The 16,105-nt window shown below is 39.5% G+C and overlaps 1 protein-coding gene across 50 annotated transcripts in view; it reads right to left on the reverse strand.

Annotated features, from left to right (window-relative positions):
- Positions 1-16,105, reverse strand: part of Sorbs2 (sorbin and SH3 domain containing 2) — a 313,506-nt gene that overhangs the window by 80,449 nt on the left and 216,952 nt on the right. For 43 of the 50 annotated variants that reach the window (XM_039094137.2, XM_063275002.1, XM_063275032.1 and 40 more), the window contains 2 exons: positions 6,343-6,392; positions 1,071-1,163 (listed from right to left, as the gene is read on the reverse strand). In XM_039094137.2, the coding sequence (XP_038950065.1) occupies positions 1,071-1,163; positions 6,343-6,352 (103 nt within the window). In that variant the 5' untranslated portion in view covers positions 6,353-6,392. The remainder of the gene's footprint in view (positions 1-1,070; positions 1,164-6,342; positions 6,393-16,105) is intronic. The other 7 variants (XM_063275036.1, XM_063275034.1, XM_063275031.1 and 4 more) reach the window with 1 other exon arrangement.

Genomic DNA, 16,105 nt, shown 5'->3' on the forward strand with positions numbered 1-16,105 from the left:
TAGAGAAGTCTATGCCTCTACAATGCCTTCTCGTACTTATATATACATGAACAAACATACTCAGAGTGGTTTGTAAATCCAAATAAGATCAGAGTGCATACATTGCAGCGCTTTCCGGTTATTTGCTTTGTAGAGGACAATATGAGGCTCCTGACATTTACATCCATGTGTGAGTTGGGGAAGAATGTGGAAGTTACCCTTAAAAGGCTTCTTGTTTGTTTGTTTTTTCTTTAAAAAGGCTGGTAGGACATCCTCAGTGCCAGCTGACTACCAAACACGTGTTTACAGAAACATGGAGGGACAACTGAACTTGTTTAGAAGCCCCAGCACTTTCCTCCCTCTGTTTTATAGTTAATTAATCTTCAACTTTAACCATGTCATCCAATTAAGTAACCAGTTACCAAGAGGCCTGGGTTACCTCATGAAGGGTCTAGGGACAGGCTGGGCTCCAGTTGAACTTCCACAGCTGCGGAGTCTCCAGGTTTAGCCTGTGTCTCAGGTGGAGGTCATTGCAGATGTTGAGTGAAAAAAAAGAGAGCTACCTTGGTGGATGCTGGAGTCTCACATCCTCAATTGCTTTCTGAAGGACATTTTTATCTGTGGGGTCATGGCTCTCTAAATTAATCAAGATTCTGGTATGTTCTAAAGTATGTATTAGATAGATGCAAGAAAGTCTGTTTTCTGTTTGCAACCTTTGGGGAAGAACCAAATTAATTCTCAAAGAAATGGATGATATCTTAATAAAGTATCCTGTTACTTTACTTCATGAGATAACAAAAACTTAAATAGTTAACACTTACAATTAATATATTTTTTGCAAGTAACTGGTGCTTTTACTTATATTTATAAGTGTTTGTTTTTAAGAAGGTATCGGTTTCCTTTGGCTTTTTATTTTTAGAACATAACCAGAAAGAGTAGAAGCTATTGTTGGGATTAGAAAAAAATAAGACTGAGTGGGGGACTTGAAAGGCATTTAAAATCTCTGGACACAGTCCAACAAGATGATTCTGGAAAGAGAGAGGTGAGGTGAAGCCATTCAAGTGTGACACTGTGAGTTAGTGACGTTATACCTGCAGCCAATAGGTTTGGAGAACTTTGAACTCTCTTCACAGATGTTAACGTGACAGACATGGCGGCACGTTTGCGAGCACACCCACCGCTATCTGGAAGCAAAAACATGATATAGCAGAGGCCAAGGCAACAGAGAAAGCACATGCGAATGTCATGCATTTTAAGTGAGATGTGTCAGTCATTCGTGAGAAAGATGAACAGTTGAGCATTAGTAGTCACAGAATACACCTGCGATTTTCACTCCCGTCCCCAAACTAACAAGGACAAATGAGACAAAAGTGAGCCACCAGGGGTCTGCTCAGAGAGAGATGGCAATCCTCTCAAATGCAACAGAAGGTTTTATATGAATGCTCAACGTTTGTTTTTAATGAAATCCCAGAGACAGAGCTCAATTTTGTTTACACCATATTTTTAAAATGTACACTAAGTCTAGAAACAACACAGCTAGCTTTTGGAGTTAGGGATTATTTGTATTTTAGCCTACAGTGCCGTGTTGTAATATGCATTCATATAAATAATTTAAATTTACTCTATTTTACTTATGTTTGTCAAAGACAATCAGGGTGGTTCCTAAAGGAAATCAGGGGTGAGTTATCTCGACTGAATAATTCTTGAAGTAATATTTTTCAGTTGACATATACTTCATAAAGAAACACATAACATTATGCAATTTCATGCCTTCCTACAGTTCTGAAGTGGTTATTCTAATTAAAATCAAGGGCAGCCCTGAATAGGCAAGCATTGAGATAAGCATTTTTTTTTTTTGGAAAATAAATGCATTGCCCTTATAATTTTGAATAGTAGGCATGACATAATCTATATGTATGCTAAGGAAATCAAAATGTGAAGTGAAATGTGTGCAAAGGCATCAGCCATTTTCTATGCTGTGAGAAGTTGAGAAGTCCAAATTTGGAAGACAAGACTCCTAGACTGAAAGGTTAGCGTTCTATTTCTGAATAGACTTGCTCCTGCTCCCACATTCCTTGGTAATATAGCTTGTGCAATAGTTTTCCGCCCTTCTCCTCCTCATCAAATCAAAGGAACCTCAATTTTCTCTTTGGAACACACACAGAAGCATAATGTGACCAACAATATGAGAATGTAATTGTAAGAGTATAATTATTGGATGTGTCACATGTTTTTCTTATTCTTTTCTTCACAAAATACTCACCGAATTAAACCCGAGAGAGTTCAGATTAGTAAACATAGTTGGAATTATGAATGAGTTAATTACTGTTAAAGCCATAAGGCATGAGGTCAATAGAACACAAAATTGGTGTAGCTCTTCTAATAGGAAATCTAACTTAAAATTATAATATTTAGTGCAGAAACCATCAAACAGGAAACCTGAGTTAAAACACAAAATGAAAATAAGCTAATGAACAGAAATACTGTAGCTAGGACCCAAAAGAGAAAGACACGGATGGTAGAAAATTAACACTGAAAATACCTTCCACAGAACACAGCTATTTTCCATTTGCTGAAATCCTATGAGAGACAAGGTGTCTGGGAAATGGACATATTGCTACTGGACACAACATAGGATCTAGTCACTCCTGGCTGCTCTAAGGGATGCTTGGTTAAGGATGTCAAAAGTGAAAAGTGGCATCACTTTTAGAAGGATTTTATTTCCTGGTTCTTTTAACTCTTAGTGTCTGGAAATGAACAGAGGTAAAAACACTACATCTCAGAGTGAGGAGAGCCAGAGACGTGGCGTAAGCTTGGCATGTTTAAACTGGGCTGTGGTGCTCCATGAATCCACAAGGCTGTTGGAGAGTATCTTAAACCTTTGAGAAAAACAGCAGGGCACGGAAGGAAAGCTTAGACTGAAGTAGTTGAGGGTTTCCATATTGAAGGCTATGTTATATTTATTTTGATCACTTTGTATCTCTAAGAGCTAGGAGGGTGGTTACAATGTGAAAAAGCAAGCGCCCTCTGAAAGTCACTTGGAAAGTCCTGTCAGTGAACCAGAGTAGTTATGTATAATTTCATTTCACGGTCTGAGACATCCTAGGGCATGACAGGCACACACATACCACTATTAAGTAATTGTGGTTCCACTGAAAGTAAATTACTATTTTTTTTCAGTTCACGTGTGCTATTTTGTCAAGTGACTTTTAAATTGTCAGGACATAAATACTTATTATATTGTTTGCACCAAACTGCTTAATAAATAGAATTATTGGATGCTTCTTTTGGGTTTAGAAGCAGCATGAAAAAAAATACTCAGACATTGTCACTGTGAGACAAAGAAGTGTGGGAATCTTCAGGCTAAGTAAGTGGAGACTTTCTGCTCATACTTATTAAAGAGCTTAGTTTCAAATGCTAAGCTTTCTTGAAATTGGTAGAATAGACGAGCCACTAGAAATTAATATTCTGTATTTACTTATATTTTGATATTTTATGTTATCCTTTGAAGAGGTCCTTGAGGACTCAAGATGAGGATGCTGTCTCTAACAGTTAGCTTATCCTGAAGCAGCCTGGTGCTGGCCTTCCCTTCCTGGTCATCCAGGAACTACTGCTTGGTTGAGCATCCTTTCATGGAGCTTTAAGATATCTGATTGCTATTTGCACTGCTAGAAACCACTTACACGGGTAAACTAGAGTCTAATCTATGAATTACTGAATTATCTTTCCCCATTTTGATTGTGAATTCTTATGCATTAGAAATTAACGACTCACAATTTCTGAGTGGAGATAGGACATAGTTTAAACATCTCAAAATGAAATTTGTTCTCCTTGGATAGTTTGTTGTGCATTTGATTAAGAGCAAAGATTAGATATAAAAGAATTTTTAGACCTTAGTGACTGGAAAATATGTTTTGTTGTTGTTGCTGCTGCTGCTTGTGACACACACACACACACACACACACACACACACACACACACACACACAGAGGAACTGTTCATCTAGGTGCATGCAACTCTGTGCATGCTTCTGGAGGCCAGAGGCCAATGGTAAGGGTATCCCCATTTCTCCTTCCATCATTTTTTTTAAAGACAGGGTCTTCCATTGTGTTTGGAGTCCTCTGACTAGGATTGGCTAGCCTGTCCAGGAACGCCAGGAGTCTCCTCTCTCTGCCTCCTAAGACTGGCACTGTGGATGGTGCTTGTTTCCATGCACAGCTTCTTATCTGGGTATTTGGGGTTTAAACTCAGGTGCCCATAACTGAGCAGCAAGCACTCTACTCAACTGACCTACTGTACCAGACCTGGCCTATTGAGTTTTTAAAAATAGTATATATCATTAATAATGGATAGATAGATAGATAGATAGATAGATAGATAAGGTGAGCCAATTTTATTTATTAGTTACATGGGGATCAATTGTTCCTTAATTTTGTTAGGAACTCATTTTCCATAGATAGTTTGTTGTGTATTTGACTAAGAGCAAAGATTAGATATAAAAGAATTTTTAGACCTTAGTGACTGGAAAATATGTTTTTTGTTGTTGTTGTTGTTGTTGTTGTTAGGACACCATCATAGGAATAGGAAGACGAACTGTTGAATATATTGTATACAAGCGAGGTGTGTTCAGTATATATGCCTACCTACCATAATAGGGTATGACAAGTAGGAAAATCCTAGTTTGGGAAGCTATGGGGAACTTAAGTCATTAAAGGAGATCCCTCCAAACAGTGAGTAAACCTCACTTCTTCACGGGGACAGTGTACAGGAGTGACTCTACACTCAAGCAAGCAGGCTCCTCACAGCCCATTTCACATTGTGCAGACAAAATGGAATAAGCACCATCATTAGGCAGAGGACACTGAAGAAAAGAAAACCACTTCCAGTTGCCTCTACTTGGTTCTCCGTGAAGGTCACTCATTCTCTCTTCAACACCCTTGGCCATTGCTCCAAACACCTATCTACATGTGGGCTCCACCCTCAGGAGCCTGATGCCACAATGTTCCCTGAGGCCAGTTTGAGCAGGTTTCAGCTAGGCAGATGCCAGGGGAGGTGAACCTGGCACAAGTCTTCACACTTGATCTAGGGATTAAATCCTGGCTCTTACTAGCTCGTTGTTAATCCTTCTTCTAGACACTGATACAAGGAACTTGTTGAGAAAGAATGTCCTGGAGTTCCTTTATGCTCTGTTATGGGGCAGCTGGCTGAAACAACTTTCCAGCCATCAGCCATGATACACACACTCGTAGGATTTCACTGAGAGAGTTATTTTCTTTAATTAATGTATATCACACTTTTGGGGCAATAAGGGTGAAGGTGCAATTAGAAGCCAAATGCGCCTACTATGGGAACAAAATGATGTTTTTCATGTGTTTATCAGTGATTTGTAAACTATTTTGCAATTAAAATCTCTATAACAGGATTCAGAGACATTTGTGTTAAAATATTTAGGGATATTGTATACAAGTCTAAAAATAACATGCTTACAGTTTTATGCAAAGCATGATGATGAAGAATTAATTGAGCTCATTTCGTGTGAGGCTTTGGAATTCCTATCTGCTCACTTTGTCAATATAGTTCGTAAATAGGAAAAGTTTAAATATTGTTCACCAGAGCAACTCACTTCTGAGCCTGAGATATTTTAAGCAAGAGATTTCAAATGTATAAATGTAATTTCTAGCAACTTTAAGAATTAATTAAAAAGTATAAGCATAAAGGCCTGAGATCATGGTTTAGTTGGTAAAGCCTTTCCTTCTAAGAGTGAAAACCCCCATTTGACCCTCAGAATCTACATTTAAAAAGCTGGGCACCATGAAATGTGGTTATAATTTCAGCACAGGAGTTGTGGAGACAGGGGGATACCTGGGACTCATGGGACAGCTAGCCTAGTCTAATTGCAGAGGTCCAGGTCAAAATGAGAGGCCCTGCTTAAAAACTATGGTGGCTTACAATACAAGGAATGATACTGAAATGTAACCTTTGGTCTCCCCTACACACACCCATCCACAGACACGTGTACCCATACGTGAAATCTCTCTCTCTCTCTCTCTCTCTCTCTCTCTCTCTCTCTCTCTCTCACACACACACACACACACACACACACACACACACACACACGCACACGCACACGCACACACACTCAGAAGAAGAAAATATAAGAAAAGATCAACTATAGCAGGAAACAAAACAATTCTCCTTCAGGCTATAATTTTGGGATGCAGTGATAAGGGAATGGAATTCTCTATAAGCTCAGAGACTCTGCAAAACTTTTATGATCAATACAGCGCTGCTATGCTAACATAGGACCAAGGTGACTTCTAAAGAGCAAAGCTAAAGAGTTAGAAACTACCAGAGATGGTATACCTGTATTCATTTTCACCTTGAACGGTGTGTTATTAAAGTCTTCAGTTTTCCTGTAAGGAGAAAAACAAAAGGGTGGTAAGAGTCTGCTCACTGTCACACAGAACAAAATGCTGGGTAAGTGTTTCTGGTTTTAGGGAACCCATAACAGTGGCTCTCAATCTTCCTAACGCTGTGACCCTTTAGTACAGTTCCTTGTGATGGGGTGACCTCCAATCATCAAAGGTAATGTAAATATCTGTGTTTTCTGATGATCTTAGGCAACTCCAGTGAAATGGTCACTCGACCCCCCCAAAGGGGTCCTGACCCACAGGTTGAGAACCTAACCTATAAATTAACACCACTTTATCATTAATCTTCCTTAAGCCAAAGCTTAAGAAAGAGAGCATTATTTACAATTCCATTCAACTTTGGGTTCAATCATTCTTATGGTAATAAAGTTCTATTTTCATTTAATGGTGATCACTAATGGTCGAAAACAGAGGCCTACCTTCCTTCCTTTCTTCCTGGTGTTATTTCTGTCTTTGCTATAGACTATAAGTAACCTCATTCAAATCAAGCATGTGTTCTACCCAGTGACTCACACGCACAGCCTAAACTTTCATTTTGAGAAATTTAGTTTCCACGCCTAACGTACATGAGAACCTGGGGTCCAAACTCAGTACGCAAAGGAAGTTTTTGTTTGTTTGTTATAACTATCCATCCGTTCCTACAAGGACAATTCATTGTTTCATTGTTAAGTATCTTTTTCAGAATTTCAAAAGCAAACCAACCCAACAAACAAACCAACACAACCACTGTTGTCTTGAAATCATTTCCTTAGATGCGTGGATCTGTTTTCATGGGTCAATGTACTTTTGAAAAGTCATTAAAGGAAAGTTTATTTTGCTTTTTAGTTTTCAATGTATACAAGAAACACTTTTCTGGGTGTCTTAGCATTTTTTCTAGACTGTGGCATTTTTCTAAACACTAGACTGGGCAGTCTTACAGCCTGTATGGTAGGGACGCTCATGAACCCAAGAGAGTAGGCACTGGTTTGCCCAGGAGCTTTAAGACCATTCCTCCCAACATATTTATTTTAATCTCTCAGTAGCAAAGCTCTCAATATGTTCCCCTTAAATGGACAAAATAAATGGAAAAATTGCCTCGAGGGATGTCTGGGACTGTGGCTGAGGCCACTTCTAAAACAAGAAGGGGTAAACAATCCCCAGAGCAGGAGGCCTGTAAGGACATTTCCCAACTCACATTTCCCTCACAGTCCCTTCTGGCAGTGAGATGTGAGGAAGGCAGTGCTCACAGCAGAGCAATATTCGCTGATGCAGAGGCCACTGTGGAAGGAGGGCTCATCGGCAGAACACAAAAGATGCTAAGTTCTAAAACAATGTTTCTGAACCAAGTAGAGAATCAAGACCAAAGAGTGTCATTAGAATCCAATGCAGATATTTGCAAACACCAGACTCCCAGCAAAGGAGGATTGTGTAGAACAAAGAAAGAAGCCACACATCCTTGGGCTGTTCATTTTTAAAGCGATGTATCCTGTTACCTCTAAGGGTAATTTGTTAGTTTTTATTTTAACTTTATATTGTGTTAGTTGTCAAAACATTAAATGACTAACTTCCCAATCAGGCAAGACACTCGGAGGTTCTTAAAGATGAGCCTTCCTGTTTGCATGCTAAGAACAACCTGAAACCAAGGCTTCTTGGGCGACTAATAAAAATGCATGATTCTGTCTCCCTTGTTTGCACAAAAGCCATTAACAATCCCACTGCTGAGAACTCTATTTAAGCAATTCAAGCTACAGAGAATCCAATCTCTCTTTTGTTCTGTGCTGAAAAAGTGTCTTTGATGGCACTTGCATAATGGGTGCAGGTTATTCTGGAAGGCATCAAATTCCTAGAGTGTTTGTGTGCAGCTAGAAATGACAGCACTTCAAGTATTTTCTTAACTTGGAATTGAACTAGGGCCAAGATTATGACAATGGACTATAAAATAGAAATCATTCACCCAAAGAAGGCAGTCCATAGAACAAGAGAGCCTGGTGTAGTAATGGGTCAGAATAATTTTTATGGGTTGTGTGGGCCGGATTTACTTAAATCAGTTCTTTACAAAGCTGAAACATCATACCAACTCAGGATATGCATGGCAATGAGTTTGTTTTACTTAGAGGTAAAAATAGAACTAATGTTTGTTTCAGTATGTTTATGGCAGGGGGTTGGACTGCTTATTAATACTTCATCAATGACAGGACAACATGTCAAAAATCTAATGGATTGTCCCCAACTGTCTTTCCCTTAATGTTATTGTTTTGGGGAACAGAGCCTTTGTTTACAAGGTGCATCGGAAACTAGATTGCAATTTTTTTTTGAGTTGGGGTTCTGAGAGGGTGGATCACACCTGCATATCAACAGAACTGTGGACACAGACATAATTATGCTTGAATTGGTTACTACTATTATTATTGTGGTTAGTCATCATAAGACATACATTCTGAAGAACAGCAGAAATAACATCTTTCCTCCAGTTTGACCCAGGAATTCTGGGTTATTATAAAACGGGGTTGAACCATCAAGGTCATAGATCAAGTGACAGAGTTAAACTTGAGTTGAAATTTAAAGTTTCCCCATAACACAGTTTTAATCACCCAGACTGATAGAGCTATCTGGAAGTAATATACTATTTATTACTGGCTTTTGTACTATTTAGATGCAAGTACTCCGATAGTCTACACAGCGGGAAACTCTGTAGGACACTAGATTGTTCAGAGATGTATGTTAAGCACGAGGATGAGCACTGCCACACAGTAAGGATCTATGGCAGATTCTAACTTGTACTGTATGTGTTCTGTGAAATGACCCCTTTCGTGTCCCGCTTGCTGGTTAAAATCCTCTAAGAGATCAGTGCCCTTTCCTTTTCCTCTCTGTGGCATGATGACAAGTATTCAAAACTGCTAAATTAGTTCACCTCTCAATCGCTTCTCAATTACAGCCAAATGGCTTAGTTCAGGTTGACATTTAGCATTACTTACTTGCGAGACTATGTCAACACGCTGCTCTGAGATATTTACAAGAAAATACCAATCATTTCAGTCCTTTACCTCTCCTGAGTTTTGAAAAGCAAAAACACACCGTTAACTGCCTTTCTGAACACTTCCTCCAAATTGTTCCCCTATATGAGATCAACTCCTCTGCCTCTGAGTGGGCGGCTAAAGAACTTATCACAGTAGATAGTAAGGGCAGGATGTTCCCTGCCTAGGAATGCTACCTCCCACTATTCCTGAGCTAATGGACCTTGACTATGGTCTCGCAGCAGTAATAAGGCAGATTAGACACTGCGCTGGGGTCCAACACATTCAACATCATTTTCAGGAATGAGAAGAAATAATTATCAGTACTAAAGAGGCAAAAGGTCACAGAGCCATCAAAATTGTGATTTTTTTTATAAGAACATATATCATTCTTTTAAATCATATTAATGTACTTGGACAAAAATTCTGAAAGAAAATCATGTGTTGAAGGAATTCTGTAACTGTTCTTTTGGGATTGTCACCATTGTCACAATATGCCCAAAGACATATTGAAGAAAGAAGTCAACAATAGTTAGGTAAGACTGGCTGGTGTCCTTCCAATGCTTCAAAGTCAGCATCCGGGGTCGAGGAGGTGGCTCAGATGGGAAACTGCCACATGCAGTGACACCACAGTGATCGTTGAGGCTCTCAGGCCAGTCAGTCCTCCCCACTGATGAAATCTAGATTCAGTGAGGACCTGCCTTAAAAATTAAGGTGAACTATAACTGAAGAGGACACCAATGTTAACCTCTGGCCTCCATAGACAGATGTGCATGGCACACGGGTATGCACATGTGCACAAATGTGTGTATCACATATAAGTAGTTACGCCCTATACACACATGAAGTCGGGCAAATAGTCTAAATGAACATTGATTCTATTTTGCCTGGTTCCATGAAATATTGCTTCGGCATCCTACTTTCCCCAGTGTCATTTACTTTTATAATCCTCTCAGATAATTAGAAGATACCTCTAAATGCTTTAATTGCACATTTTCCCCCTAAGACAACCATTTGTTCAATTTAACAGTACAGTTCTAGGAAAATTACACAGGCTTCTGTTACATAAATCAAAAGTCAAATAGACTCTTCATGAAAATAAAGGTGGTGAGTCAGGCACTCAAAGATTGCATACCGTGCATTAGAACAGTTCCGCAACATGGTGACTGTGACCTGAATAGTACTGGAAGGGACGCCGCTGTGGTCTGAATACAGTTTGTGCCTCCTAGAGCTTCGTGTATGAGAGTTAACGTTCACTGTGGGTTACCAACAGTGTAGAGACTTCCACTGTGGTGTTTAGAGCTCTGGCTCTAGGTGAAGTGATTAGATGACATAAGGTCATTAGAATGGAGTTCTCACAACTGGATCCTGGTGGTTTCCTCAGGAGAGGGAAACAGATCCGAAGAGTCCCAGACAATCCACGTAGTCTTTGTTTCTTGCCATGTGTTAATCTAAGCTGCTTCCCTAAGACTTGAAACGTGTTAAAGTAAGCCTTGCTTTTTACAAATCTCCCAATCTGTGATACTGATTAGAAAACATTCTAATATGGGGAAGACATGAGGAGGTGGGGCAAGGAGGGCTGGATTCGAAAGAGGTCAACTTTGAAGGAGCGATACAATGTTATTTCCTTTATGGCCAACATCTTCAACGGATGCAATGAACCAAATCTTCCTTTTCTTCTACTGGCAGATGAACAGCATATATCCCATTCCCCAACATATAAAATATGTTAAAGCAGACTTTCACCCTTTGGATATGTTATAAGAAAGTAACTGGAATTTCCTGAAAGGGCATCGGGCATTGTGTTACTTCAGAACGAGGCAGGCTAAAATGGTTTATCAGATGATCTGTAAGCATTCTCCAATCTTCCAATCACCCCACCCCAAGTTGGCAGCTTGCTAGGCTTGAGAAGAAAGTCTGTTGTTGGGGTGGGCAGCTTTTCCATTTAGCTAGGACATTTTTCTTTTTAAAAACATTGCCATAAATAAGATAAGACAAACTTCGGGAAGCATTTGGAGCCCACTTAGTTTAACGAGAGTCAAGACTCCAAAAGCCGAGTGGTATGAAAAGGTAGCGATGTTCAGCCTGACACTTTAGAACCCTCAATGGCGGCTGCAGAAGATGTTTGTAAACATGACATGGTGGGCTGTGTGACGAGTGGAAGAGTTCTAACATCCTCGGTGAGACTGCTTCTCTTTCTGTCACTGCATGAGAAGCACATATTCCTTCCCTGAGGGGAGCATCTTTGATATTGTAAAAAACTAGTTTTTAAAACGGTGTACTTTGTAGAATTTCCCTCCTCTGGGACGCTTTACACCCTCCCTTCTGGCTTTTATGTATTAATATCACAAATACTCTGACATTAAAACATCATTCCATCTGGATGGTTTGGTTTCCCAAATTTCATACTTCAGGACATAAATCGAGACAAACATTAAGTGTTTTAGTAAGTGTATATAATTTTTTTCCCTGAATTCCAATCCTGTACTTTCTGTTAGAAAACAGATTTTAGAGAACAGATCTATAAGGATTTAAAAAAAATAAAGTTTTTTTTCCACAATGACAGAGTAACTGACACTTGAGAGGCAGCTCAGCTTTCCGGAGTCTTAATAAAAACAAAAACAAAAACAAAAACAAAAACAAAAACAAAATGTGTCATTCTTCAAGGCATCCTGAACGATGTCTGAAATCAAGACCAAGCCCTCTTAAACCTCACAGCATGGTCTTAATTAAATACTGGATCATGGGGGATAAGGGGGAAAAAAACACAATGCGAGAGGAACGTGCGATTGAAATCCCAACTGGTTAATGAATAAGATGGGGACTGTTAACCTAGAACCACATCAGTCTTCTAAGACCAAGAGTGAATAATGGGCCGCCTGAGACAGATTGCTTTCACCCAGCTACTGTGCTAACCCATATGGAAAGAATTACTCCAGTTCCTCAAAGTCCAGGCCCTCGGCTATCGCTACTTTTTCTATGAAAACCCCCAAAATTTAAAAAGTATCTTTCCTCTACAATACCTCCGTGGCAATGTTATGCTACCTAATTATGATTGTAAAATAATCCCATGTATTGCTAATTGATGGTTAAAGACGCAGTCACGTGTTTCTTCTGATTTAATGCACCTGTTTCCTGGACACCTGAGAAAACATTTACACAACTTGGCAATGACAAGGTTTATTGTCCAGTTCTAGTATTATTAGGAATATGTGTTGAAAACCCATTTGCTACCTGGGATTTGAATTTTGATGAACGACTAGTACAAAATTAACCTAGCTGGTTAGTTTTTGTGTTTCGATATTGTATTTCTTATTAAGTTTATTCAGAATGAAACTATATTCAGTCCCTTTGTACATATTTTATAATTGGTCAACTGGCTCCACTTAGAAAACCCAAGGAGGGAACAATGGGTCAAAGGTGGAGGGAAAAAAGCCATGTGAAGATATATAAAACGTATCAAAATGTATTTATGATAGTTTGTTAGACTATGTAGCATAGCATCCCACTGACTTTATGAACTTATGCTATAATGCAGATGACTTATATTTTCATTATATATTTATTAGAGAGTAATTAACCTCTAATATCAGAAATGCGGTATTATTGTCACGTCTCTTCTGGAGTATGTCTAGAACTTAGCAAGAAACCCACCAAGATTCTTGTAGGAAGTCCCTGGGTGCCTTGTGTTCAGGAGAAATAAAAGGAAAAGAAAGACTCATTTCAAGAAATTCCTCTTTCTGATTATGTGATTATCTGACATTTTTCCTTTGAAAGGAACACAATAAGGAATATTCATTGGTACTGTAGAGGGAATACTGATGAGAGAATAAAAATAATAGACAAATAACTGTGACAACATTAAGTTTTAGCCAAAGAAAAGACGAACTCCTTCAAGGTGGCTAAAGTAAACACGATGGTTTGGTGAAGGAGATTAGACTGCCCTCTAAACTGACATGGAGTAAGTCCAGGGGACTCAAGAGACTGTGTGCTTGGTAGAACACGACTGTTTTAAAATGTAATTAAAACAGTATATAAATCAACTGTGTTTTTTTTTTTAATAAATCAAGGTTGTGATCCTACTGTGCTGACATGCTGGGCCCACTCACATCATGTTAAAAAGTTTCTTCATTTATGCACAGGACGTTCTGGTAGGAAAGCAAGTTTAAGCAGGCTTTGAAGGTGTTTAATGAATGCCGGCAGGGAGTTGGTGAGGACACAGGCAACATGGTGAAGACACTATGGTGAGCTGTCAGCCAAGTTTTAGCAGCCATGGGAAATACTATTGGTGGGCACTCAGGCTGTCTTTCAATTTCAGAGAATTCATGCCAGTGGACCTTTAGGACAACCCTGAGTTTAAGCAATACAGTATCCAGATGTGACTGTACCTTAATGCTGGGTTCTCAGAAGAAGCATAGTTACCAACCCTCCCTTGAAAGAATGTAAATAGGTTCATGCTAAAACCAAAGGCTTGAAGATTTATGTGTACTGAAACAAAGTGGGATTTTACATTTATTGCTCTTTTGTTCAGAAAAATGCCCAACCCAAACAACCGGACTTCTAGTGCTTAGGCAGCTCATGAGTTCCCGGCATGGCTTCCTTGTTTATACCTAATATAGTCCTTCATACCTTACCACTATTTAAAGCTAATTCTGCACTGCCTGTCACTCAGCCCACCAAAAATAGGCAAGGAAAACAACATACAAATTTTCCCTTAAATTGTGCCCTGGAGAAACTCCACACTGAGATAGTTAAATAGTAATGGACAGAAAGTTCTACTAAGATTTTTGGCATTTTTTAATATATACAAGTAAATCTTACTTTGTTTGATATCTACGAGTCATCTGTCCCCTCTCCATCTACAAAAACTCTCTGCTACTTTTTAAAAATCCCTCATGTTTATGACTCTTGGAGAGGCAAGAAAGCTCACTTTTTAGATTCCTGAATGGATGAGGCCATTAAGTCTTCCCATCTGCCATAACCTGGTTGCATTTATGCGGGTGCCACTGAGGCATGGGCATGGGATTCCTTGATTCCTGGGATTCTTGGGTGCATGGACTCTACCGCAATGTGCAGGGACTTCTTCAGGTTCCCGGGTGGAAGTGTGTCTGTCTGTCGGGAAACTTGAGATACCCTGAGAATCACCAAGTTATCATCATTTTCTAATGAAAATACAAGCATTTCTTTATTGTGATGTAGCAGGGAACAATGGAAACTCAGAATCTGTGCTGGGATCATGCATGCTAACACTGACTTTCACAGCATGTCTGAGGAGAGTGGTCACTTTTCAGAAGTACCTAGATAATTTCTAATTTATTCTGTTATCATGAATGTGATGACTCTCTGTACTTCTTGGGTTATGGCTGAGGGCCAGTGATGTCACTTATTGGGGAGGAAGTAAAATATACGGGCAGCTCAAAGATAGCTCTTTCTTACAGAACCAGCTACTTCACAGATGCTAACACACACGTGCGTGCGTGTGCACACGTACGCGTGTGTGTGCACGCGCGCACGCACACGCACACACACACACACACACACACACACACACACACACACCTTAACAGAATTGGACAGAATCCAACAAGTCAATTTTTAGGGAGCTTTCAGGCACATGTTCCTATATAACCTTTTGTTTTAGTTTGTTTTTCAAGACAGAGTTTCTTTGTGCAGCCTTGGCTGTCCCGGAATGTGCTCTGAAGACCAGGCTGGCCTCAAACTCAAACTATTGCTGTCTCCCGGGTGCTGGGATTAAAGACGTTTGTTCACCATCACTGCTCAACTAGTCTGTTATCCTACCACTAGAGTGGGTGTCCTGTTAATGTGGCCCAGAGGAAAAACCCCAAACAAAGCAAAACAAAACAAAACAATGGCTAATCTGAATCAACGGCTAGATTACAACACAAGTCAGTTTCATTGTAACATTTTTGTAGATTGTATTCTTCTTGTTCTTATTCATGCCCCTCCCTCCCACTTTGGGTCCCTTCCCTTCCTTCAACCGCACTGATTCTGGCTTCCCGTCACATGTGTCCTTTATCTTTTGTTTTGTCCCCTACTTGGATCCCTCCTCCCCTCATGCTCCCTTCCTACTGGCATCACCCCTGCACACACCCATACACTCACAAAAGCAAAACCTAGAAATTCAAGTAAATATGACTTTTAGTGTGTAACATGAAAGGCTTGTTTTAAAGCACAGGATCCTATCATCTGAGATATACTAAATCAAGGAAAGTACAGAGTCGACAAATATCAACTGAGAGTTTGACGCCGAGTGCTGTGCCCCACTGACCGTGATTACGTACCCCAAACAGAAGCTAGCTAAGTCAGTCTTAACGAGTCATTTGCTTATTAAAATCCACAAGGAAAAGATTATTGAAGACTCATATTTTGGATAGGACCGGGTTTAGATGGGACATGTGTTAATGACAGTCTACAACAGTTAAGCTGTCCTCATGGCTCCAGCTTAACTCCAGAAATAAGGTCTACAGGCCACCTCTATATATAACATGTTTCTATTTTCTCAAGTGTCTTCCCCTGGGGTTCTTAATTTGAGAATTTATGTGTTAGATAGGATCCATTTTACAAATCCACACTTTAAAAAGGAATGAACTTCAGTCCATAAATTATCATCACATTGTAAAAGCAGGAGGGATATTGGGAGTGACAGGAATTATTAATTTTCTTGGTATTCTGTTAGAGTCG

This window comes from Rattus norvegicus, chromosome 16 (assembly GCF_036323735.1).
Source record: "Rattus norvegicus strain BN/NHsdMcwi chromosome 16, GRCr8, whole genome shotgun sequence".
Lineage (NCBI taxonomy): Eukaryota > Metazoa > Chordata > Mammalia > Rodentia > Muridae > Rattus > Rattus norvegicus.